At 48.4% G+C, this 27303-nt stretch overlaps 1 protein-coding gene across 2 annotated transcripts in view; it reads right to left on the bottom strand.

Moving 5' to 3' along the window:
- PAX5 (paired box 5) overlaps window positions 1-27303 on the bottom strand; it is a 187754-nt gene that overhangs the window by 105499 nt on the left and 54952 nt on the right. For both annotated transcript variants that reach the window (XM_042913784.1, XM_042913782.1), the window contains exon 6: window positions 19061-19236. In XM_042913784.1, coding sequence (XP_042769718.1) covers window positions 19061-19236 — 176 coding nt within the window. The remainder of the gene's footprint in view (window positions 1-19060; window positions 19237-27303) is intronic.

Consider the following 27303-nt stretch of genomic DNA (forward strand, 5'->3'; position numbering starts at 1 on the left):
AGCTGGAACTCTGCCTCTCTCTGCAGCAAAAGCCCTCCTGCCTCCTCTCAAACTCCCATCCTGTTCAGCCAGCCCGGATCCCTTTGCCATCATAACCCCATCTCTGCCCTGAGGCTCCTCTGCTGTGGCAAAACGCCCCTTGATGATAATGATAAAAGTAACACTAATCGAAATCACATTTATGGAGGGTCTGTTATGGGCTGGACCCTCTGCTAAGTTCTTTTCATGTCCATTTCATTTAATTTGCATAATCCAAGTGACGCAAGAGCTGTTACTATACCATTTTATGTATAAGAAAACTGAGGTTAAAGCAGCGGTAAAGCCAAATTGGTTTAAAGTAATAACTCTGCACACAAAGGAAGAATAGCTACTGCTTGTTTTGGGAGTGATGGTGACCTGTGTGCTCAAACTCAGGCATAAAAGAGAGAATCACACAGTCTCTGGAGGTAAGCCTACAATCACTTATTACCATAATGTCCCAAGAGGTTCAAAACTAACATAAAAGGGTGCAAAGTCCCAGACAGCTCCTTGGGAAGCCTGTGCTCTCTTGCCACAGCACTGTACTTCCTCCAGCAGTCCTCCACATATTGGTCCCTGAGGTCCTCTCCAGTGGGGAGCATGCCTCCCTCCTCTCCCCACCACTTTCTGCACAAGGCAGAGGGGTCTGCGTGCTCGCTGTGCCCAGGCACCAACTCCATCCAGGCCACAGCTCCACCACAACGCCCTGCCCCTACTTCTCGGAACCCCTTGCCGTCTGCCCCAGCCGGTCCCTCCAAAATGTTAAGGAACTGCCTACCTCCCTCCTGACAGATGTCCCCTTCCTGGGGACCTCCACTGACATCTTCATCTTTCAACCTCACTGAGCACACTTCTTTGACTCCGTTGATCTAAAACTCCATTCGCCTGCCCCAGCCCCATGGGTGGCCACAGGTCATTTAGACCTGTCATTTAGATCCTGTCCACCTCCCAGATCTCAAATCTCTAAGTGTCTTCGGAACATACTCTCATCCTCATGAGCCAGCTCCTGCCAGGAACCCCCAAAACTTACAACAGGTGCATAAAGTGATCTGCCCTCTTGGTGGCCCGAAATGATAATAACATGGCCAATTCCCTGACCTCAACCCTAGATTTGTCTATATTCTCTTAAAAGCACTGACACTGAACTGGAGGATGTGATCATCTTCAATAAATCCACACTGTTTTGTTTCATAGCCAAGTTATCAGGAAAGGATCAACAAACCATCTTTTCTCCCAAATGGGAGAGAGGACAAGCAACCACATCTGTCACAGAATGCTGACGCTCAGAGCTGCAAGGGTCATCTCTTCCAAGCCTCCATCTGATGCTTGAAAACCTTCCTCAGCCTTTCCCCCAAGTGTTTGCACTGCCCATGCCAGGTACTCCCAGCGACAGGAAACCCACAGCCCAACCCACATTTGGGCAGTTCTGTCTGTCTGGAAGGTTTCCTTTGACTGAGTTGAAAGCTGTCTCAGGGCATCTGGGTGGCTCAGTCGATTCAGTGTCTGACCTCAGCTCAGGTCATTATCTCACAGCTCGTGAGTTTGAGCCCCACATTGGGTTCTTTGCGGAAAGCTCGGAGCCTGGAGCCTGCTTCGGATTCTGTGTCTCCCTCTCTCTCTGCTCCTCTCCCACTCATGCTCTGTCTCTCTCTGTCTCTCAAAAATAAAAATAAACATTAAAAAAATTTAGAAAGCTGTCTGTAATTTCTACCTAGGTTCTGGGTCTGCCTGCTGGACCCACAACTAAGTCTGCTCCCTCTCCACAGGAGCCCTTCTGAGATCAGACTACACTCTTGCGTATCCATTGCATTTTCTCTTCTCCAGGCCAACCAGTTCCAATTCCTCAAGTGCCTCACAAGACAGGTTCCCCACAAGAAGGTGGGAAAACAGGGGAGTGAGTGTGGGGGGGGGGGGGTAGGATAAATGGTGCTTCAAGGTATAGGCCCTGGACTCTGACCGCCTGGCTTTAAGATCCGGCTGCAGATGTTCCCACCTATGCATGGGTCTTTGGACAAGCTGTCCTCTCTCTTCTTGGTTTTCTCATCTGTAAAATGGGAATGATTTTACACCACCTACTTCATAGAGCACGGAGAGGGTGGGTAAGGGGCTACACAAAGGGTTCTGCACAGTCCCTGGCACATGGTGAGGGCTTAATAAATGTTAGCTCTTAGGTCTAGTCCCTTCCCCAACCCGGTCACCCGCTCTGGTCATGTTCCAGTTACACGCCATCCTTCTTAAGGTGGGGCACTCACCTGGAGCCCCACACCACAGGCGTGTCCTGACCGAAATAAAGGAGAGCCATCCAGAGCCCGCTTTCACGCTGGCAGACACAACACTGAATCCACAGACAACTAAAACCTCTGGATCTTTCTCCCCAGAGCGGCTCTTTATCTTCAGGTCCTCTTGCCTCAGTTTTCTGCAATATTACTTACATAACTACGAAATTATTATTATTTATGAAACCACTGATCCCTTCCTATACCGAGGCCTATCCACTCACTGCTAGAGCTATAACTATTCACTGACTGCTAGTTTTAGAAAATACAAGTCTAGAAATTCTTCTTGCATTTGTTAACACTGGCTCTCTAAGCAGACACAGATTAAGCAAGGTGTAGGAAGATAGCCGTCGCTTTCTTTAGTGTGATTCTGTGTTGTTTGAATCTTTTGCAACACGTATGTGCTTCCACCCTGCCTTATTGGAATTTGCTACTCTTTTTGTAACTTCTTTCTTTTTTAATGTTTATTGATTATTGAGAGAGAGAGAGAGAGAGAGAGAGAGAGAGAGAGAGAGAGCGCCAGAGCATGAGCAGGGGAGGGGCAGAGAGAGAAGGAAACAGAATCCGAAGCAGGCTCCAGGCTCTGAGCTGTCAGCACAAAGCCCAATGCGGGGCTCGAACTCACAAATAGTGAGATCATGACCTGAGCAGAAATCAGACACTTAACCGACGAAGCCACCCAGGAGCCTCTCTTTTTGTAACTTCTTGACTTACATGCTTAGCTTATTAGTTTTATCTTCTTTTTAAAATAAATTGCATTTAAAGCTATGCATTGCCCTCTAAGTACCACGTTAGATTCACTGCACAAGTTTTGATATGCAGTGCTGTTGCTGGGGGTTGGGTTTTTGGGGTTGTTCAGTTATATTTCATAATTTCCATTAGGATTTCTTTTTTGACCCATAGAGTTTTTTTAGAAAGTTGATTTTTTTTTTTTAATTTTCAAACATACAGAAGATTAGAGATCATAATCTGCTTTGGACTATGAATTTTCAATTTTAGCACACTCTGATCAAAGAACATGGTCTATGATGTGAATTTTTGGCATTGCTGAGATTTGCTTCCACAACCAGCACACAGTCAATCTCTGTAAGTGTTCCTTACATGTATGTTTGAAAAGCATGTGCAGTCTCTAATTGTTGGCCTTTTATGCGTCTATTTGGTTAAACATATAATTATGTTGTACAGAGCTTACAAATATCCCTGCCAGTTTTTTGTCAGCTTGACCTATCCATTAATAAGAGGGATATGTCGGGGCACCTGGGTAGCTCAGTTGGTTAAGCATCTGACTCCTGATTTCAGCTCAGGTCATGATCTCACGGTTCATGGGATTGAACCCGCATCAGGCTCTGCACTGACAGCGTGGAGGCTGCTTGGGATTCTCTCTTCCTCACTCTCTTCCCCTCTTCTGCTCACACACGCGCTCCTGCGCTCTCTCTCTCAAAATGAATAAATAAACATTGAAAAAAGTTCACTTCTAAAAAATAATAAATGAAAAATAAGAGGGATATATTAAAGTTCCCAAAATATATTATCAGATTTTTAAAGTCGGTTCATTGACATTTTTTTTGTTTTAAAAGTTTTGAGACTCTGTTGCTAAGCACATACAGTTTCAGGATTGCTGTATCTTCCTATGAATGGTTCTTGACCCTCTTTGTCTTTGCAGATACTTTGGACCTTAAAGTTCATTTCATCTGAGAGTGATAATACTCTATCACATTTGATTTGGTTTGTATTTGCCTGGTCTATATTTTCCTATCTCCTTACTTGCAACCTTTGAGTACCATTTTATTTTAGGTTAATTTCTATAAACAGCATATTTCTGGGTTTTGGCTATTTTTCATATCTTCTGTATTATGTGACAAATTCAATCTACTTATATTTGTTGAGACTACTCAAATAATTGTATTTATTTCTACTATCTATCATCTAATTTTGTATTTTTAATTTACCATGCTTTTTTCTTGCTCCTTTCTTCTCTCCTGTCTTCTATTGGATTCACTGAGTATTCTATACCTTCTCTTTTTTTGCCTCATCTGGTTCAGAAGTCCATTACTATGCTTTTAGTGATTACCTTAATTTGTTCATCCGCATCCTTGACATAACCAAATCTAAAGCTTATCTATGTATCTATCCTCCTCCTGAGTAATACAAGGATCTTAGAATTGTTAATTCCCATCAGCCCATTCCTAATGTTACATATTATTATTGTATTTTTTTCTATTGGTTTTTAAGCCCACCAAAACTAGTCATGATTTTTACCATCCAGTTATTTAGATTATCCTTTATTTAGAGACGCCTGGATGGTTTAGTCAGTTAAGTGTTGGACTTTGGCTTGGGTCATGATCTCACGGTTTGTGAGTTCAAGTCCCACATTGGGCTTTGTGCTGATAGCATGGAGCCCACTTTGGATTCTCTGTCTCCCTCTCTCTCTGCCCCTCCCCCTGCTCACACGTACTCTCTCTTTCTCTCTCTCTCTCAAAAATAAGCTAACATTAAAAAAATGTTTTTAAAGATTATCCCTTGTTTATCAAGGTGTTTGGCGGCCATTGCTCCTTAGATCCCATCCCTTCCTTCTGGGTTTCATGTTCTCGTAGTTAACATATAGTTTGGTCTTGTGTGTTTTTTTAATCCACTATGACAATCTTTGTCTTTTAATGGGTATATTTATTTATTTATTTATTTAAGTTTATTTATTTATTTTGAGAGAGAGAGAGTGCATGTGTGAGCAGGGGAGGGGGAGAGAGAGAATCCCGAGCAGGCTCCACACTGTCAGCAAGGAGCCTTATGCAGGGCTCTGAGCCAAAATCAAGAGTTGGACTCTCAACCGAATGAGCCACCCAGGCGCCCATTAACGGGTATATTTAGATGATTCACGTCTAAAGCAAGCGATGTTCTTGTTGGATTAACATCTACTAAGTTTGTAACTATTTTTTATTTATTGAACTTGTTCTTTACTTCATTCCCCTCCCTTTTTCTTCTTTCTCTGGGTTTAATTAAATATAGTCTATGATTCCATTTTATCTGCTTCACACTACTGAAATGTACACTTATATATGTTTAAGAGGATAATTTTTACATTATGTGTTTTTCCCACAATTAAGAAAAAAAAAATTTAAGTTTAAAAAAAGAGCTTTAGTGGTTGTCCTCGAGTTTTCAACATACATTTAAAAAGTTCACCTTAATTAACACTGTATCTCTTCAGGTGTAGTACAGGTACCTTCTAACAGAGTAGAGTATTCCCAATTCCCCCTTCCTGCCCCTTGTGACACTGCTGTCATTCATTTCACTTATCCATATGTCACAATCACCCCCATACATTGTTACTATTATCACTTCAAACCGTTACCTTTCCGATCAACTAAGACTTAAAAAAAAATCAAGTAGTTTATTTTTTTTTCTTTTATTCCTTTTCCCCTGTCCTTCTAGAAGGAAGGTAGCTTTTCCCTCTGGCTTTCCTCAAGATTTTCTTTTTGTCTTTAGTCTTCTGATGTTTGAGTATGATATGTGTTGGTGTAGATATCAAAATATCTTGATATTCTCCAAGATTTCTGCATCTGTGGTTTGGTATCTGTCATTAACTTTGGAAAGTTCTCAGCCATTACTACTTCAAATATTTCTTCTTCATTCTCTCTCTCCTTCTGGTGCTCCAATTATGCATGTGTTACTCCTCTTAAAATTATTCCACACCCCTTGGATGTTCTGTTTTGGTCATTTTGTCGATGTTCTTGTGTTCTCTTTTTTCCTCTCTGCATTTCGGCTTGGGAAGTCTCTATGGACACCTCTTCAAGCTCACTGATTCTTCACTTGGCTGTCCAATCTGCTGAGCAGTCCATCAAAGGCATTCTTCATTTCTGTTATTGTGCTTTTTCTTGTTAGCATTTCTCTTCAATTCTTAGAGTTTCCATATCTCTGCTTACATTATCCATCTGTCCTTTTGTGCCATCTGCTTTTTCCATTAGAGCCCTTAACATATCATAGTTATTTTAATTTTTTAAATTTATTTGTTTTGAGAGAGAGAGAGAGAGAGAAGGGGAGGGGCAGCCAGAAGGGGAAAGAGAGAATCTCAAGCAGGCTCTGTGCCATCAGCACAAAGTGGGGCTCAAACTCACCAACCTCACGTGAGATCATGACCTGAGCTGAAATCAAGAGTCGGAAGCTTAATCAACTGAGCCACCCGGGCATCCGGTATCATAGTTGTTTTAAATTCCCTATATAAGAATTCTAAAATCCGTGTCACATCTGAGTGTGTTTCTCATGCTTACTTTGTCTCTCAGACTGTGTTTTTTCTTGCCTAACTTTTTGCCAAAAGCTGGGCATGAGCATTGGGTAGCAGAAACTGAGGTAAACACGTCTTTAGTAGAGGCTTTATGTTAATCCGGAAGATACCAGCTGCAACTCTGTATGCTCCTATCTCTGCAGGTTTCAATAGCTGTTTGCCCTTCCACCTCAGCTCTCTGATGGGTCAAGAAAAGGTGTTGATTTCAGCTTGCTCAGCTCTACTTGTTGTTGTAAATATGGGAGCAATGACTTCCTAGATCTTCATATGCCAGAGCTAAAACTGGAGGTCTCTCCTATCCTTCCTCCTGGAGTACCTCATTATCAGATCAGTAAGAGTGTCTGAGTGGTAAGCCCTCTTTGTATTTGTCTGAAAATGTCTTTATTTGCCTTCACTGTTAAATGATCATTTATCTGAGTACAGATCAATTGTTATTATCTCATAACACTTAACGATATTTTCTACTATTTTCTGGCTCCTGAAAAAAAAAGTGTTGTCAATCTAAAAGTTATATTTTCTCTCTAGTTGCCTTTATAACTTTCTTTGTCTCTGACATTCTTCAGTTTCACTACCCCTTTGCCAAGATGTACATTTATTTTTACTTAACTTGCTGGGATTTAGTCATGCTTCTTCAATCTAACGCCCCATGTCTTACAACAGTTCTATTCTATACATTCTTTAGCCAATATTTCTTCAAATATCACCTCACCTCTATTTTTCCTATTTATTTCTCCAGAGCAACTACTAGATATAGTTTGGCCCTTCTCGTGAAACTCTGCTTTATCTGTAACCCTCTCTTTAAGACTTCTCAACTCCTTAGACTTCTAGCCTGCAGTCTCAGCAATTTCCTCAGCTCTGTTTCCCAAATCACTAATTTTCTACTCAGCTGTGTCTTACCTGGTATTTAATCCATGAATTGAAAATTTAATTTTGGTAACTAATAAAATTTTTATTTCTAGAACATTTGGCTCTTTTTCTAATCTGCGTTTTCCTATTCCATGGTGTTTTCTCCTTTTGTAGTATCTCCGGTCCTTTTTTCATCTCTGTAGTCGTTTCACAGTCTGTTTCAGATTGTCTGTTATTTTAAGTTCTTGGAGCATTAATTCTTCTGGTTATGTCTCCCATACGCCCCCTCATTTCCTGGTGTGGTTTGCAACTTTTTTAAATCGTAAGCTCATCTTCAGTAGCTATCATTCACTCTGTAGGCAAGTTGTACAGTCTGGACTGCGGAAGGATCCAGGTGAGAGTTTGTCAGGTGCTTCTCCTAGGCATCTCAAGGATTTCACTGATAGGAGCCTGCTTTTTATATTAACTTCTCTACTTGAGTTTCTTGGGAATAATATAAAGTGGATACCACCCTTGTATGTGGCACAGCCTTGGGATTATAACTTCTCATGGGAAACCTTTGCTGTGCTTGGAGTCCTGTATGGAATCAGGGTTTCCACTGTTCTCATCAGTCTGGAGGTGAAATGGGCCCACTGCTCACTTCATGGAAAGTGCCATCCTTCCAGGTTTCAAGTTTTTTACAGACAGTTCACTTCCAACTCCCCTATCACGTAGGTCTCAGGCCAAATCTTCTGTCTCAGCACCAGCATCAACACCCCCAGACCCTGTTCACTATAAACTATGTCCAGGACCAGGAAGTACCCTGAGCCACTGGGATATTAGCTCATGCACTTCAAGTTCTGGCTCTGAGCTCCCTCCTAATTTCCAGCCCCCAAGGACTTCCCTCTCTTTAATGCAACATCAGATATATGTCAAAAATATTTCATTCTTATATTTGATCCAGTGTTTCTATTGTTTAAGAAGAAAGAGGTGCCTATAATAGCTGAGACCTTGTTATCAGAATCAGAAATCTGTGTTCTTTTTTTTATAATTTACAAAACAACAAAGTGTGCGTCTGTGTGTGTGTGCTTGAGAGCTTTGTAAACAGCCAAATTCCTTAAGCCAAACTTCCAGTGCACTCTCAAAACAAACAAGCTATGAGTAGAATATTCTGTTTGTTTTCTTTTTTGCCTTTTTTTTTTAAATTACAAATATTGCTTAGCCTTGTGTAGGGGGAAATATCTCTACCCCCGAAGTCAATTTTCACACAGCACCTTTGGTTGCATCTATCGCTGTTACTTTATGCCACACGGCACAGCACAGGTGGTCAATGTCACTGACATGGCGTAGCCATAAAAATTTCTTGGATGAATGAATGAATAAATGAATGAAAGAACATCCCAGCAAGGCACAGGCAGCTCTTTGACAATTTGCTTGTAATCTTTAAACCCCACGATACACAGAATTTGACTGTCATCTAAAAGAGTGGAACAGACGGGAAGAAAAACTGTAAACAAGTCAAAATAAAAATAAGAGATGGGTTTCCAATTTGTTTTCTATCTCACAGAATGTTAGAGCTGGAATGAATCCCAAGGATGACGCGGTCTAATCCCCCACCCCAAATGCAGAAACCATAACCCAGAGGGAAGTGACGAGGCCAAGAGGCATCACGAAAGCCCGGGGGCCTGTCCCACACTTTTTCACTATGGCAACTTCCTCAGTGTTCCCTCAGACATTCCTCAATCTCGCCAAACAGACCCAATGACTTTTCTTGGGAAGCCACCCTTCTGCTTGACCCACAGGAACACAAAGAATACTCAGAACATTCCGTTGTTTAGGAAATATTTTAACAGCTGTTCAGGAAGAAATGGGCATCCCTAGGCAAGACTCTAAGGGAGTAGAGCAAGTGAAAAAGGTTGAGGCCTCAGAATCCATGTAGTTTCACCCCTGGGTCACTTTGAGATGACAACAGCAGAAGGCTAAGGGAGAATATGGCTGGTCTAGAGGCACCAAGAACCTCTAGGGATCTGGGAGCAAGAATTCCAGCACAGTCTTTGTTATTAACTCATTCCAAAGGCAAGATGACATCCAAGTTAAATCTTGCTTGCATCTCAGTGTTCAGAAAGGGGTTTTAGAGACGCCTGGGTGGCTCAGTCGGTTAAGCGTCTGACTCTTGGTTTCTGGCAGGTCACGATCTTGCGGTTCATGAGTTCGAACCCTGCATTGAGCTCTGTGCTGACAGTGCAGAGCCTGCTTGGGATTCTCTCTCTCCCCCTCTCTTTCTGTCCCTTCCCTGCTCATTCTCTCTGTGTCTCTCTCTCTTTCTCTTTCTCTTTCTCTCTCAAAATAAATAAATAAACTTTAAAAAAGAAAGGGTTTTCTGCCCTCAGGGAAGAACTGGGAAGAAGTGGGAAGACAAGTGCCCTTCTCCTTGCTGCTTCCATCCTCTCCACTCTTATGGCTCCTTCCATGGTAACAGTCACTCCTCTGACCCGTCAAAGCCCAGGACATTTACTGGGCCACCTCCACCATGCCTTGAGGTCAGAAGTCTTCCTCTGGCATCAGGCTTCTACGTACAACTAGGTCAGAAGGTGCCTGCTTCCCATGGGAAGGCCTAGCCATGCCCTCTCACTTCCATCCTGTCCATCTGCAACTGCGTGGGTAAGCCCTCTGCTTCTTTCATCTCTAAAATTTATGATTCCTCCCCCTTTAAAATCCCCAAGTTCCTGCACAGCAAGCCCAAATGCAAAGTCAATGCAAAGAAGTCAAATGCAAAACTACTAAACTCTCTTTCTCGTCAAGAGCTGAGTTGATGATGAGGTACACTCTTATAGCCCAAACCTTCTGCTTAGGACATTTTCCCTGAGGTACCCTTGGGTGGCGGGAAGTCACAAAGCCCCAAGATAGTGGCACATCTTCCAAGCATCAAATTGGAAAATCTAGGAATGGTGCCCCAGAATGTCTGGGATTTTTCTTAGTTTAACTTAGGCTACTGGAAAAGCTGCATTCTCAAGCCCTATGGTCACAGCAGCCAGGCCCATGCAGAAATGCACTGATTAGCGTGTGGCCGTCACATTCATCCGTAAGACAGAGCCCTTTGAAACCTTCTGCAGCACCTCTGTGGGTGTGGTTGAGGATTGTGCCCAGGGCCTCCACAGGGCCCCCACTGGAAACCCATGCGGCCATTCCCTTCCATCCTGTCCGAAAAAACATGGCTTCCTTTGGGGGAATTGTCCTATTTTCCCCTGGTGGATAATGAGAAGCACACAAGTGACTGCTTCCTGCTTTGCTTTGACCATCAGAAAGCTTACAATCAAATCTGAGCTCAACTCTAGTAACCTGGGGGCCTGGCTGCAGAATTGGGGGGTTTGGGGTTAGGTGGGAGGAAGTAAAGGAGCAGAGAAGAAAGGGGAGAAGCAATGCATCACAGGGCCACACAGTTCCCGGTCAGTGCCCCAAGACTGGAGAGAAGGCCAACCCCAGCCAGGGCTGACAACTATCTCCAGGGGACCAGTGACTTGGTCTGCACCTGGCAAATAAGCCTCCTGGTCTCCCAACCCTCCAAGTCTCCTCATAGCAGTAGAATAACCTTCTAATCTGTATTGGATTAGATCCTGATAGTCCCTGGTTTACAAATTATAATCTTCTCTTCGCTCTCAAGACAAAACCCAAAGCCATGGCCCTAGTCCACATCTGGCCCTCACCACCTCATTACCTGCACCACAGGCCACTTTCTGCCTCTCATGCTTACCAGCCCCACAGGACAGCTTTTGGTTACTAGACCACCAAAGCCTTTATATAGGCTGTTCCCTCTGCCTAGAACACTGTTCCCTGCCACACTTCTCCTTCTTGAGCTCAAAGGTGCATCCTCAGAGAGACATTCCCTGATGCCCCTCCCCCCATATAGATGAGGTCCCACTCTTTACTCTTTGGTCTTTCTCTTCAGAGCACCTATCATACTCTGTGATACCTGGTAATGACACTATTTTTCCTGGTAGAATAATGTTGTCAAAATTTGTCTCCTTTGCTATAGGGTCAATTCTGGGAACGATGTTTGTCTTTGTTGCTGCTCTGTCCCAACGCTTAGCACAGTTCCTGGCACAGAGGGGGTGCTCAATAAATATCTGCTGAATGAAGCCAATAAATCAATCAGGAAGTGTCTGCACATGCAGAGTAAAGGGCTCTGACCCCAGAGGACAGTCTACACCCGCAAAAAGCAGGGAGCAGAGAATGGGGCAATCTTGTGAGCTACATCATTTAGGGCATGTGACTTACTCTCTCTCTGCCTCAGTTTCCTTATCTGCCACATGAAGATCCCGCTCTGCTTTGCAGAGCCATTGCGAGCTAGACTCCCCTGCTAGCTGTTGTGGGTTTTAAGTAGTGATCCCTTTATCTTAAGTTATGCATCACTCTCCCAGCCCCTTGCAAGCTGGCACCTGTTGGCAGGACACAGGTCTGTTTAGTCCCTGAGGGGCCTGGCTCTGAGCTCTTGGGCAGAGGATGCCCAGTACCCTGTGTGCGTGGTGAGGCTGGCGGCAGCCACCACTATCCAGACTTCCTCACCAGAAGCCTCCACCCTGCTCTGTTCACGAGAGGAGCTGGCTTCATCGCTAGCCTCCCGAGAGCTTGCAGCCTCCAGCCCCTTGCCACTCAGGGCCACGGGTCCCGGGCCCCAGGCTGGTCCACCCCCGTGAGGATTCCTGAGGGGAAACATCCCTTGAGTGCCCCTTCCACCCGGCAGCTTTAAAGGTCTCCTTTTTTCACCTTCCCACTCACCAAACCCCTCCTGCTCTCCGTGCCTTAGAATTATTCTTTCAGGTTGGAAGAGACTTGACATTTAGCTAATCAAGTCCTCAGTGGATTCTTAAACTTCTAATACAGCAAATATGAATAAGGATAGATTCTACTTACATGCCTCTGGTGACAGGAGGCTCACTACTTCACAAGGAGGCCCACTCCACTGGGTAGGAAGCTTGGGCTATGGGAAAGTTCTCTTAGCCTGCCTCCTTCCCTGCTCACATCCCCAAGTCTTCCCTTCTTCAGACCAAACAGCCCCAATTTCTCCAGTCATCCCTCCTAGGAAAGAGTTTTCAATCGTCTCTTCTAAATGTTCTCTACTGTATCCGCAAAGAAGGAGTCTGGTTCTGAGCACAGCCTTAGCAGGGGAAGGCTGGGGTAAGCAGAGCAAAACCAGATCAGAGTGGAACAGCACAGCCACTGCCCTCAGACTTCTGTTCATACCTCCAGAAACCACACTGGTGCCTGTGGCGGCCCCACCACTTTCTAACCCATGCTTGGCTCCCAGGATGAGTAGATTGAACCCCCAGGTGTGTTCCCAGGAAACTGGTCACCTGTAAGAATCAGCGGGCAGCCTGACTGTGTTGCAATGGGAGCGACCCGGTGGCCACCAGCCTGGACTCTGGGGCCAGGGATTTGGGCTCCGATCCCGCCCCGGCACTAACTACATACCTTCGGCGACATTACTGCTAACCTCACTAAGCCATCCTGTCTGCGCAAAGGTGATAATAGCGTTGTCGTGACTTTGTAATGACATGGGGCAAGGAAAGTGCTCCTCAGAACACAGCCAGACACATGGCAAGCAATGAATACATCATTGTTACAACCATCACTACAGTAATGATTAGGACTTGATGCTTTCATGAACTTAGACAAGAAGCAACTTAGTGCTGGCTGAACTGGGTCAGTGAAGGCCACTCCTGGTGGGCCCCGACAGGGTAGATTTAGAAACAGACTGAAGGAATAGTCTATGCAGGGCAATAGTGAGCAGGAGCTTGGAGTAAGACAACAACAGTAAGGGACACCTGAGTGGCCCAATCGGTAAAGCATCTGACTCTTGATTTCAGCTCAGGTCATGGTCTCACAGTTTGTGGGATCAAGCCCCTCGTCGGGCTCTGTGCTGATGGCGCTGAGCCTGCTTGGGATTCTCTCTCGCTCTCTCTCTGCCCCTCCCCTGCTGGCACACGCACACACCCTCTCTCTCTCTCTCAATAAACAAATAAACATTTTTTTAAAAGAATAACAACATTAAGAAAGTAATAATAATCGCAGTAGCTGCCACTCTGCATGCTTGGAGCTATCCCTGCTGTTCACGCACTCATATACATGCACACGCGTGCACCCCACACACAGGCCCATGGTCCGTGCGCCCTCAAACAGAGAAGGAGCCCAGCCCACAAGGGGCAGTGAGAGGTCAGGCCTGGCCATAGCCAGAGCATCCTGTGGGCAAGCATAGGGGCATGGCGGGGGGGGGGGGCGGTGAAGGGCCATGACGGGGATGAAGGGCCCAGGTTGGGGTCTCGAGTCGGGGAAAACCACGAGGGACTCCCAAGTGAGGATGGGCTTCAGAAAGAGAGATTTGACAGTAGCAGCAGGGACAGGGCAAGAGGCAGGAGTCCCAGGGAAGGTCGCCTCCAGATGAGCAGAGTACTCCAAGCCACGGATGCAAGGTTCTTTGGGGCCCACTACCCCCACAGCGAAGTCAGACGTCCTCACCTCCACATGCCAGCCCTCTGGGGTTTGGCTGACCCACTACTTCTCCAGTCCTCTTGTCCAGACTGCCTCTCACCCATCCTCCATTCAACTACCTAGACCGGCCCACAGTTCCCTGCTATCTCACACTGCTTCATGCCCTTGCCCACATTGTCCTTCTGCCTAGAATGCCCCCTCCGGCCATCTCTACCATATCTAGATTCTGCCCATCCCTCAAGACACAGCACTAACGGCACCTCCTCCAGGAAGCCTGCCCCCTTCCTCAGCCCAGCACACTGGTCTCCTCAGTCCCTCCTCTCCGTACCTCACCTCCTTCTGATGGGCACGGTCCCAGTACAGAGGAAAACGAGCTCCTTGAAGAAAGGAAGCATGTCCAGCACCTCATCTTTTTCCCTACAGTCCCAGCCCTTTTTCTGAGTCAGGTAGGTGTTCAGACCATCTCTGATGATCAAGCTCAATTATGCTCAGAAACTCAGGAGTAGGACACCCACAGGAATAGGCAATGCTCGGCCCAGGGCCACCAGCCTGGAGAGAAACCACCATTCAGGGGGCAAAGCAGCGTAAGCAAGTGGGAGGCATTTCTGGTGGCTTTCTCTTTCAGACAAGGGATAGGCCCTCTCCCAGTTTAACCCCCCATGACCTTTGAACTTCCCGGGAGGTCAGCAGCACATCCCCTTCCCCAGCTGTCTTTCTGTCTCTGGCCCGATGGGAGGGAGGGCCCTGGGCCGGTTCCATTTTGCGCCCGTATTGATCTGTTGGCAGCAATGGGCTGGATAATTAGCCAGGAATTAGGGTTTCTATTACAGCCAGGAGGCTGCTCCAGCTGATTTATCACCTGAATAATTTACTGTGATTGAAAGGAAATTAAAATGAACTCCATTTGACAACTGTGAGCTTTTATGGGCTTTAGTGAAGGCTCAAAAGCCAGATTAATAGCCTGGTGTTGGTTAATAGTCTGCCGAGAGTAAATACAGCAGGCTGAGCTCCGAGGCGGCCTTCCTGCCGAGGCCGGAGGAGGGACCAGCTCCCGCTAGGAGCAGGCAGGCGACAGCGTCACCGCGAGTTTTACTGAAACAGATTCCACTGTTCAAAACGCACTCACCACCAGCACTTGTTTCTTTCCTTTCCTTTTCTTTTTTTTTTTTTTCCTCTTCCCCTTCAGGGTGATTTTTACTCACTCCACATGCAGGGAAAACAGAATTGCTTTTTCAATAACCATTTTGAAAAGGAAGTGTTTCATTGCCCCAGAAGTGTGTACACATTACACCCAGGGCCAAGGGTTTACTAAGTTTCCATATAAAAGCAGGAAGCCTGCCCTACCCACCCAGGGCAGATCTGGGTGGCAACAGTGGCAAGGTGGGTGTGGGTGTGACTGGTAGGACCCCAGCCTGGCCTCGACGAGGAATGTTCTTCCCATGAGTGGTTGGGCTGGGTAGGCAATTCAGGAGGATTTGACCACCAGAGCCCATGGGGAGGAAAGACTCTGAGGATTCTGGAATGACAGGCAGACTCCGGCTGCCAAAGGCCAGTTCCCAGAACCAGCCAGTTAGAAAACGTTCCTAGAATCTTTTGGGGACAGGGAGGCCCATGCAGCCATCTAGCACAGAATGAGGACAGAAGACCCCAAAGTCAAGTTCCAGCTCTGTGGCCTCAACAAGTTCTGGAAGCTCCCTGGGCTGAAAATGGGGTGAATGGGAAAAAATGTTCCAATCTGTGAAATGGAGCTTACCAATCTTGCCCACACTGTTCAGCAGGCACTTAAATTGTGAGTCCAAGGGAAGAATGGATGTGAAAGAGCTTTGAAAACAGTACAGTACAGTACCCTGCTTAGGTGGGGACGGCCACTGTTGTTGGGTCGCTGCTGTGCTATTGTTGTTGTTGGCAAAATCACAATTACGGCCACCACAGATAAGGAACTGAGGTCCAGAGAAAAAGCCACCTGCCCAACAGGGTGGAGCCAGGACTCAAGTCGAACTCCCTCAACCCCAAAGCCAGATGAAGCTCTTTCTTCCCCATAGGCTGCTCAGTGAAACTGACAGCAAGACCCCACCAAGGCCACTAGGCCATGGAGACACAGGTCTGCTCACATATAGAAGACACGCCACCCTCGGCTGCTGGAGCTCCAGGCCCCCTTCTCGGTGCCACCACCGTGCCATGCTGCTCTGGGGCTCACAAGGCAAAGCAGAGAGTGGGCACGAGGGGGTTTATACCCTTGCGTGTCAACCTTGTACGGCAACTTGTACCCTTGACACGCACTCTTTCCCGGTCTGTGGCCCCTTGCTTTGGCTGTCATTTGTCCAGTGACTGGGAACCAGGAGCGAGGGTACGTCATTCATAGTCCAGTGCCTGTGTGTGTGCCTGGCAGCCCCGTGGCCTCACCTTCCATCTCTCCTCATTACGGCACATTACGGGGAGGTGAAGCAGATTAACCAGAAAGCACTGAGTCAGTCATTATCCCGCCACACGCTCGCCCGCAGGCCCCGCCTCAGAGCCCACACAGACACAGGCCCGCGGTCGTGTCCGCGCCATTCTGAAGGACACTGCACAGCAAGAACGTTAGGAACAGGGCCCTTGCAGAGTTTGTAACTCGGTCTCCTCCCCACCAGGCTGCATCTCTACAGGGGCCTATCAGGACCTGTCCCTCAATGTTGCCTCCTCTGTAACTCCTCCCCCGATGCTCCCAAATGAGGCAACTTCCCCATTCATCAGCGCCCGCAGAACCTTCTCCCTTGCCTTGCAGGTTCTGGATCCATGTCACATGGCCCCTGAGAGAGTGTGGGCAGACAGAGTTGACGCTTGACTCATCCCTCTGTCCCCCTGGGTGCCTGGCACTGTGCCAACCTCACAGGCAGCATGCGAGAAATATGTCGGATAAGTGAACATATGAATGTCTAAGCAAGTAAGGAAATACACGGATGGCTTCTGGACTCCTCCCAATTATGATGCCCTGCAGTCTCTGCCCAGATTTCCTGGGCATTTGAAGCTAAAATGATGCAGACTCCGAATTCCGTTAAGAATCGAGGGAAATCCAGTCTCTAACACTGAATGCCTGCCTTAAGTAAACAGAAACTTAGTACAAGTGCTGGAGGCTTCATGAAGTAGAGACCAGGTTGAGTGTAGAGGCCTGGGCCCTCACTCTTCTCCACTCACTTGCTGGGTGACCCTGGACAAACCCTGTCCCCTCTCGAGGCCTCTAAAAAATGAGGGAGTTGAAAGCTTGCCTCTGTACCCTCTGCTAGTCTCTCAAATCATGTGATCTTGTCGATGGTTAGAAGATACATTTTCTCCCCAGTTCTGGAGGGAAAGGTAGGCTTCATCCAAGGAAGGCTCCTTTTCTTTCTCCTCCTGTGTCAGATGGAAAGTGGCTTTGGCCACCTCTCAGAAGGGCTCTGAGCAGAGAGAGAGGCTGTTTGTGATGGAAACAGACTCTTTACCTGAAAGCTCAAGGTCTAAAATGTGTGGGATCAGCTCTGTCCAGCCCACAGGACCACCTCACTCCCAGGGGACACTTTACGTGTAGAAGAAAGACCAAAATCTTGACCACAGCGTACGAGACCTGGCTCATCTCCCCAACACTCCCACGCCCCCACGCCCTGAAGCCCAGGCACAGTGGCTCTCTTGGCCCTCTTTCCATTCCTCACCTTGCCGTGCCCCCTCTTACCTCAAGGCCCCTGCCCTTGTTGTTGCCTCTGCCAGGCACATTCCCCCCCACCCCGTGTCCCTTCTCCTGTCCTGCCCTACCCTTCAGGGCTCAGCATAAAAGCATTTCCCCCCAGAAGCCATGGTGGCCTCCAGGCTGGCTCAGCTTGTGCTTTATTCTTTCAGAGAACCTCAGCACCTAGCACATCTGTAATCCATGACCTTTGGGGTTATTCTTACTTATGGGATTCTTCCACATATCTATAGGTTCCCTGAGGGCAGGTCCAAGCCTGTCTTGTTCACTGACAGTACCTAGTGCCTGGCTCCATGCTTTGCACACAGGTGATACTCCTTGGTGTTTGTTGAGTGAATACATGACTTGCCGTGTGGCCTTCAGACAAGTCTCTGCCTCTCTGGGCCTCGGTTTCTCCGTATGAAAACAAAGTGGCTAGATGGTCTGTGAGAGCCCTCACAAGAACTGCTCAGACAACTAGACTGTCATAGGATGGTCGCCCTGGAGGCTTTGCTCACTCCTCCCTACTCAACATCCCCTCTGGTCCCTTTCCCCTCCGTGGGAGCTTGTGCACACAGCCTGTAGGGTTTTGACTGGCTCTATGGGAAAACTTCAGAAGCCCCATCTAATTAGCATGTAAAGGAAGCTCAGCGAGGCCAGTCCTCAGCACCAGGATCAGCTAGCTAGGTCTCTGACTTGCCCACCAGATGGGAGCTCTCGGCAGGCAGGGAACATATCTGAGCCGCCTATGCCTGCCAGGTAACCAGCCTAGACTGGGCGTCAGGAAATAGTCTCTCGAGTTGCATCTGGTACTTAGGGACCTTATCCAGGCCCCAGAAGCCTCTCACTGGGCAGATCTTTCTGGTCCCATAGCTAAGACAGTGACTGCTTGTCTGTCCACAGTCAGCAAGGGGTCATCCTTCTACTTCTCTCCCTGTCTTGCAAATGACCTGGCTGGGAGTTTGTCCAGTGAGACACTTCCCCATCTCCAGACTCTTGGATTTGGTCTCTAAAAGCATGCCAGGGCGAGCTGACACGTGGGCTGACGGTGGGGTACACGCTGGCACCACTATAACGTGCTTTGTGACCGTATTTCCATCTTTATCCTGACTGGCAGGATGGTGACCCAAGACCACCTCCAGTGGCCCAGAAGGTCATGACACCAGCTCTGTGCTGAGAGCCTGGGGAAAGGACGCCATTCAGCAAAAGCAGAGCAGCCAGACAAGTCATGTGACCATTCCCCACCCCGCCCCCACCCCCCCACCCCACAGGCTGGCAAGGGAGACAGAGGCACCAGGGCAAGAAGTTGCCAGAACCCCAGACAAGTCCTCCTGACCTTAGGGGACGCTGCAACCATCCAAGTCGGGCTGAGAACAACGAGAAGCCCGCCTCTGAGTAGAACCCGGCATTCCCGCCCACACCCCGCCAAACGCCTTCGGGAGGGCCCCCCCCAGGTCTGCGTCTGGCTGGGGGGTACGGCACGCAGGGAGCCGTGGGGCGTACCTGCTCGGGCTTGATGGGCTCTGTGGTGGTGAAGATGTCCGAGTAGTGCTGCCTCTCAAACACGCGGTCCAGCACCTCCAGCTGCTGCTGCGTGAACAGTTCTCCCCGCATCTGCTTCCGGAGGAAGTCTCTGCCTGGCAGTGAGTGGCCGTTCGGCACCGGAGACTCCTGAATACCTTTGATGAGCATGAGAGAGGAAGGGGGGGGGGGGGTGCAGGTTACACAGGTTGCTAAAGAAAGTCACGTCAGCCGGTGAGAGAAGACAGCCTGAGAGACCCACAAGCCCAGCTCCTTCCCTCACGAGAGAGGAAACAGACAGGGACTCAGACAAGGGGGCCCTCAGTCAAGGTTACCCTGCTGGTTAGTGCAGAGCCAGCCTCCCGTAGCCACCTGCCAGGCACCATGTGAAGCCTTTTCTACATGCATCATCTCACCTAAAACTCACAACGACCCCAAGGTAGGTAACGTTATTTTCCCCATTTTGCAGATGAGAAAATTGAGACCCGAGGAATTAAAGTCATTCACCTGAAGATTAGAGCTCAGGTTGACCGGAAGGCTTAAGTACCAGGTGCCACTTCCTCTTCTATAATGAAGATTCCCCCACCCCGTTTTGTCCCAGAGCCAAGGCCCTTAACCCAGAACATCTGCCACCACATCACATGACCAGTCAATAAAGCACCGTGCCAGGACGGCTGTGGGGAAGGACACCACTTTCGTACAATTCTGGTGGGAGCCCACCGGTCACACACCCACGATACGCAACTTGACAAAATCCATCAAAGTCACAAATGCACATACCCTTCGATGACACAGTTGCGCCTCTGGAAATTTTTTTTTACCACTAGACTCACACGTACGGGAAGTGATATGCGTGCAAGGTTCTAGTTGCAAAAGACTGGAAACAACACATGAATTTATTTGCAGGGGCTGGTTAAATAAGTTACGGCGTGCTCACACGGTGAGCCACTGCAAAAGGGAACAAGGACTCCCACCGTGAACTGATACAGAAAGATCTTCGGGATACACCGTCCTATGAAAAATAAACCAGGTACAGCACAGCATGTCTAATGTATAACCTTTTGTGTAAAAAATAAGAGGAAGAAAATAAGACTTCCCACGCATTTTGTGTATGCATATACAAAAGGAACTCTGGGCACCATGAGAAACATTTAGAGCACTTACCCATTCCTTTCCGGGAGGTAGGAGCTAAGTGGATAGAGGTGAAGGGGGGAATGCTTTTTTTGTTTTATGTTTTGTGTTACTGCAGAACTTTAAAGGTACCACTTACTCAAAAACACGAATTACCAAGGGTTAAATTCTGTATGTGTTCTATGTTGTTAGCTCTCCACACTGTCACCATCTCTGGTGACGATGCTTACATTTCAAAGAAAATATTATGAATTACCAATAAAAAAGAAAACGGGAAGAAATATTTTTTGTGAGCCTTGAGCTTGAACCACTCAAAGTGAAAGACACAGCAAGGAGGGCAAAAGTTTCAAGCAAGGAAATGGCCTTGAGGGCCGTGCATCCCCCAGGGCCCTGTAGGACCCGGTTGCTCACGCAGGGCTGACCAGAGGTGAGGCGTCAGGCCCAGAGGTGAGGCATCTGCCTTTGCCACTGGGGAGCCCGAGGGAAACCAGCGCTTGTCAGATCTCTCACTGGCCCTCACACAGGCCTTGCCTGATTCTCTCCTACATCCCCCTCTGCCAGCACATGCTGCCCCAGACTTCATCCATCATGTCACAGCCCCACTCGTGTGAGGAAGGAGGCCCAACCAAGGAGCTTGAAGCAGTAGGAGGCTGTGTCACTGAGATGCGCCAAAAGCTGGTGTCTCCCTAACTGTCCTATCTGGGGGCAAATGCAATGCAGGGTCTGACACTTGAGCGAAGTCACCAGCTTTGGGTGTTCACACGAATGCTGGCTTTCCAGTGTCCTCCATGGAGGCTGACAGCTCAGAGCACCTTCCTCTACGGGAAGGGCCTTCAGAGGCAGCTCATAAAGCCCCTTGAGAAAACAGATCCCAGCTCCATTTGGACCCAAGAGGATACCACAGGCTAGGCTACAGCCTGAATGACCACATACTCCAACACATGGACCACGATGAAAGCTGGGCTCTCTGGCTGATGTCCCCCAGCCTAGAGTTGAGGCACCTCCACTGGCAACCTGGGACATTAGTCTTCCACAAGACCGGTCCCTCCCTGTTCCTGTCCATAGGACATCATCCTCAGAGTCCCTTTTTCCATCATGGCCCATCCCCATGGGGGCTATTCCTACAAGGACAGCAAGACTAGCAGAATGTGGGAGCTCACAGCCCTGTCTGTGCTCTCCCATTGGTTGGCATCTGCCAAATAACCCTATTATCAAAGGATCAAAGATACATGTACGTGCGCGCGCACGCACACACGCACACACACGCACACACACTCACGAGGACAGCTCATCATGCTCCTCCTCAGCTATTGCGATGGCCTGTCATCCTGGCCCCAGTCACTCCTGCTCAAGTATGATCTTGCCCTGGGTCCCCAGTGCTCCCGTCAAGTTTCTCCCTGTCAGAGAGGAACCACATCTGATCGTAAGAGACGTCTCTCCGCCCACCAACTTCACTGATACTCCCCAGCCCCATCCTGCCAGCCAGGCCCCAAACTCCTCATGAAGGCTCCTTCCTGATAATTCCCACCCAGGTCTTGCTCTGCCCCCAGTTGGACAGTGTCCACCTCTCCCCCCCCCCCCCACCAATTCAGTCTGCTCCACTAGATGTGCCAGCCAGGCTGTCCTCCCACAGATGTCCACAGGCTCGATCCCTCCCCCGTGGGATTCATAGGCTGGGTTCTTTGCACAGCCCATAGTTCTGGAAGGGCAGAACTTCACCCCCACTAAGGGAGCTGAGGGTGGCTCTGCTGAGGACCCCTGTGGGCAAGGTCACCACCTGGTCACTGAGTAGGTCCCGGCACAGAGTAAAGGCTCAGGGCACAGGGCCAACTCAGGTATATGCACTGGGGGTCCTTGGAGTCCTATCTCCCTGAGGACAGGACAGCTCAGGTACTCCAGGCACAGACAGCCTGGCGGGGCCCTGCCCATCTAGGAAGACTCACTACATCCCACTCTGGCTTTCCGAAAGTCAACCGTAGCACCCATGGGCCAAGCCTGGGAGAGGGTCCTGGCTGTCCTGGTGACCCAGACACTCCTCGTGGAAGACGGCAAGCTGGAAAGACCACCTCTCCAGGCATGTGCCCTGACCTATGACCCTGCTGCTGTCCTTGCCCCTCCAGCACCCCTGCTTTCTCCATTAGGAAGGGAGGCGAGGTAGGTCTACCCTGTCACCTAGTGCAGATGCCTAATGTCTGTCATTTCCTTGGGAGGCTGGGGACACTTCTACACATATAATCACCCATTTAACAAGTATTGATGAAGTATTTACTCTGCACCAAGTGATGTTTAGAAAAAACAACAGAGGATCCAGTGATGACTAAGACAGGCCCCTCTTTCCAAACTAGAAAGGGCAGCCACTGTAGCCAAGTACTCCCACAGACATACGGCTACAAACTGTGATTACTGCCAAGTAGAAAAAGGGTCCAGAAACATATGCATAGGACTATGGATAATGAATGGGGAAGGGGTGTGACCGCATGGGGAGGAGCCAGAGAAGTCTTCCAAGGGGAAGTCATGCTTGAAGTGAGAGTAGAGGACAAGGGTCAGCAGTGCAAAGAGGGTGGGGGTGGGGAGGGCATGCCAGGCAGAGGAGACCGCCTACAAAGGCTTAGACATGAGGAATCGAAAGGCCGGGGGAGAGATGGTGAGGGGAAGAGACCCCAGGGGACCATGGAGAGGCAGGCTGGGGATGGCCTAGCAGCCCCGGACCCCACAGAAGGCCACGGGGAAGATCTGAGTCCTGCTGGGGGAGCAGTGCAGGGACCACAGGAGGGGCTAGGGAACAATCACCCTCCACACTTCTCAGTCCCAGGACCTGAAATGCTAGTTCCTTTAGATCAGGCTGTTCTTTCGAAGCCCTGCTCCCAAGACTCATCTTTTGGAAAGACTCGGGGCTGGCCACGTGAAATTTGCACTTGTGGGCATCTGAATATGATGCTTGGAGTCAGGCTGTCACCCACAGGTCGCCCACCATGCTCCTATGGAAGGTAAACCGTTCCTCGTTGACATGTGTACCCTGTTACTAGGACAGACACAGCCTGTGAGCATGCGTGCCACCTCCTCCAGGATGCCCTCCTTCCTGCCCCAGCTGCTTCATCTCCCACTCTTTGGGCTCTGACCACTTTCTCCCTTTTCTCAGGTGTCAAGGCCCCTGGGCTCTTTACTCTGACACTGCGCTATTAGCCGCCTCAAGGGGAAGCCCCAGTTAATTCATCTCTGTCTGCTCCATGGGGAGTATTTATGGGATAAATGAACAAGTCAGGAATACCTGTGACAACCACTCTCATTCCGCAGGTCTGGTCTGCAAATGTCAGCATCCCTCTCTATCTGACCTCATTCATTCGATCATTCATTCTTCTCTTAACCAACCTCAGTGAGCAGGTGCCGTGCTAATGCCGGCATACAACGATGGGCAAAAGCCGCCCTGGCCCTGCCCTCATGGACTTATGTTCAGTGGAGGAGGGAAATGTTAATTGAAAAATAATCAGACCAGAAAAGGCGCACGTGTCAACCAAGATAAATACTCTGACAAAAAGATGCATAATTCTCCGGCCAGGGACACAGCTGACCTGCCTCTGGGAGCCACACGTAGTGGGTACACAGTGAGTATGAGCCAAACAAACCAATTGTATGCTAAGAGACAGCTATAAAAATGAATATCCGAAAATCATCCCTGGCACAAGGGCAGGTCTGAACCTCCAAGCCTCCAGTGGAAGTTTCCATAGCATTTCTCATCTGTGCTGCAAAGATGCTGTCTGACTTCGTTGGGGAATGTGGTCTTGGAGACAAGCTACAGAAATGCTCAGACCGATTTTATTCCAGGGAGAAAAATCTGAACTTGCAATGTGAATGGTATGCTTAAATATATGGATAGACATGGGCAAAGTACAAAGGTATACAGGGGGCATGGTATCTTTAAATCTTTTTTTTCTACTCCAAATCAAATAATATGTAATAGACCCAGTGCTGGGCTTAGTCAACCATGGCTCGTAGAATTAACATTCTGGAAGCTAGCTTCAGGGGAGCAAGGGGCAGGAAGCCCCGTCTCGGGGAGCAGAGAAATGCTGGCTTTAAATTTCAGGTTAAACCAATGTTATTCACAACCCGGCTTTGAAGCTAAAAGCTTTACACAATCGGGTCTGGTCACGAAAAGGGGGAGGAAGCAAAATAGCCTCAGATTCCCATCTGTCAAGAGAAAGCTGTCTCTTGTGTGTCTTAAAAGATCATAAACCCATTGCGTTTTCTTCAGAGCACAGAAGACTCAGAGGTTTTGCATTTTTCTTGAAGGGTTCTGGTTTGTTTCTTTAAAAATCATCATGTACTTTATGTCTGCAGATGCTCACTGGGAGGAAAAAAAAATAAAAACAAACAGGAATCTCCATAATCCCTTCTGGTATCATGGCCTTTGGGATGTAACTGTAGCCAAAGGCCTAGGAGCCCCAGGAAAGGAAGCTGGAGCCCTTGGGTCAGTTTTCAGCCTTTCTTGGGTCCTCTTTCTCTACAAACCCAGACAAAGCCAGAGCCCTTAGTGAACCTCCTCTGTCCTCACCGCTGCCCCTCTGCATGGCAGGGCAGTGGCAGGGCCCAGTGGGAAAAGGGTTGAGAGCCAGCAGACCTGGGTTCTAGCCCCAGCTCTGCCCTTACTTGCTGTGTGAGCCCAGGCAAGTTTCTCGCCCTCCCTGGGTCTCAGGGGCCCCATCAACAAACTAAAGAGGCTGAGTCAGTCATTTCTAACCATTTTCTCCTCCAAAATCCACCCAGATTTTGTCTACTAAATAGTATTAAATAACCATTAACTTATTTTCCCATTTTGGTTGTTTTGTACAGTCTTTTCAGGGTATCCCCGTGCAGTATCCATTCCACCCCTAAACAACTGCCCACGCCTAGCCAGGGGATCCCATTCTCTTTGCCAATACTTGGTTTAGGAACAGACATGTGAAGAGCAAGGGGCTGTTGGGAGCTTCTGGGAGGAAGTCAGAGAAAGGAAGAAATCTCTTCTGCACTAGGATACACTTACCCTTAATCTTTTTGAATTTGTGAGAATAAGTCCCAGATCCCATTACTGCTGTATGCACTACAATGCCCGCTACCCTTACCCCAGGGCCCAAAGTCCTCTCCCCATCTGGCCTGCAGGGTTCCGTGGTAGTGACACCCAGCCAGTCTGTTGCCTCTGGCCCACGCTGATATTCTGACACCCCCCACGCTCCCAGGCCTGCCTCCCCCAGTGAAGATGGGGCAGAGCTGGGTCTTGGCGGATCAGGCTCAGAGAGGTTGAGTAACAGAGAGGTTGAGTAACCCCACTTAAAGTGGGGTCGCTCAGCTGGGATGTGTACCTAGGTCTCTTCTCTGCTGTGTTCTTTCCACTTCCCTTTACCCTTCAGGTCAGCCACTAAAACTAATGCCCTCCATTTCCTCATCTGCAAACTGTCACAAAGGTCTGCAGGACAATCCCTGGGGCTTTGGTAAGGATTAATGAGATAATCTCCAGGAACGTGCTTAGCACGGTGCCTGGTGCAAAGTTAATGTCCAAAGAGTGTTAGTCACTGTCACCATCATTTTCACCAGGGAAACCCTTCTGAGGCTTCCTCAAGACAAAGTCCAAGACTTCACGGCCTTCATGATCTGCCCCTGCAGCCACAGGCACCCCTCAGTCACTCCACAATGTCATCCCAGCAGGGTACACCTCATTCCTCAAGTGTCCCTTCATGGCACTCCCCGATGCCACCATTCGCTCCGTTCCCTCCGCCGGCTGGCCTTCACTCCTGCCCGTCAAGGCTCAGCCTAAAAACCACCTCCTCTCTGAAGCCTGCCTCCAGATCCAAAGGCTGAACTACCTGCCCTTTCTTCTGGGTCTCCTCAGCAAGCTGCACAAGCCACCACTCTGGCCTGGATTTTGCTCCTTACAACACATCCTGTGAGGCTGGTCCCCATTTCACAGCTGGCAAAGATATGAAGTATCTTGTTCAAGGCCACAGCAAATGCTTGCATACCTATTAACATGTCTTAGAGTGAAGCCAGGACTATGGTGGACGTGGCTCACACACCAGGGAAGCCTGGGCACCCCAAACTCAGGCCCAGACGCAAATCCTCACTCTGTATCTTACAAGCCTATGATATTTGAGAAACTTCAATCTCTTGAATCCTCGATTTTGCCGTCTGTAAAATAGGACAATAATGAGACCTGGGGTTGACAAAAGAATGGGATGAGGGTACGTGTAAAATGCTTAGCATAGTACCTGGTACACAGTAAGTGCTGAAAAAACATAAGCCATTTCTAGGATTATTCTTTCTTTCCTTCCCTGCTAAGAGTATGAGCTCTCTGAGGACAGAGGCCACGTCTGACTCACCTCAAGCACAGGAGATGCTAATCAAGGTTTGTTGATTGAATGCATAACCTAGGAAGACTTGAGGGGATGCAGGCCTGAATGACTTGGGGAACTCGGCAGCAGGACAGTCTCTGGCGTCATCAGAGAACTCGGGAGAAAACCTTCGGGAGTGACCTCCATGACATCAGTGATCCGGAGAAGGAAAGAGTGAAACGACTAAGGCCTTATGTTCTAAACTACTTCTAAGAAAGATCTGAGGCAGTTCATAAACTTTTAAATTTTAAACTCAGCTGAGCTCTAAGCTCCCAGCAACAACAACACAACGCCATTAATTCTTGTACTCTGCATGGGGGTGTCTGGATGCTGAGGGTGACCCAGAGACGACTAACAACAGGGAGGGGGTCCTGCCGGAGGGGCCATCCGAGCCAGACCCCAGATAAAGAGAGGAGACAAAATGAGAAGATGAGGGGGATGGGATTCCTGGCACAGACAATAAGATTCAGCTGAGGACATTTCTAGAGCATCTACTATGAGCCAGGCCCTGTGCTGGGGACCAGGATGGCAGGGCTGGAAATATCCCGTGGCAGCGCCAAACCAAAATCGATGTTCTGGGTGATTGTATAAATACCATCTTAAAGTGGGGCCGCAGACTGAGAAAAATCAAAGTGGCGTGGAGGAGAATTCCATTGGAACTACCATTATTCAGCCATTAGTTTCACTCAATCTTTCTTCTCAGAGAAGGAAAACGCAAAATTGTAAAATTGCCAA

The sequence above is a fragment of the Panthera leo genome, chromosome D4 (assembly GCF_018350215.1).
Source record: "Panthera leo isolate Ple1 chromosome D4, P.leo_Ple1_pat1.1, whole genome shotgun sequence".
Taxonomy (NCBI): Eukaryota; Metazoa; Chordata; class Mammalia; order Carnivora; family Felidae; genus Panthera; species Panthera leo.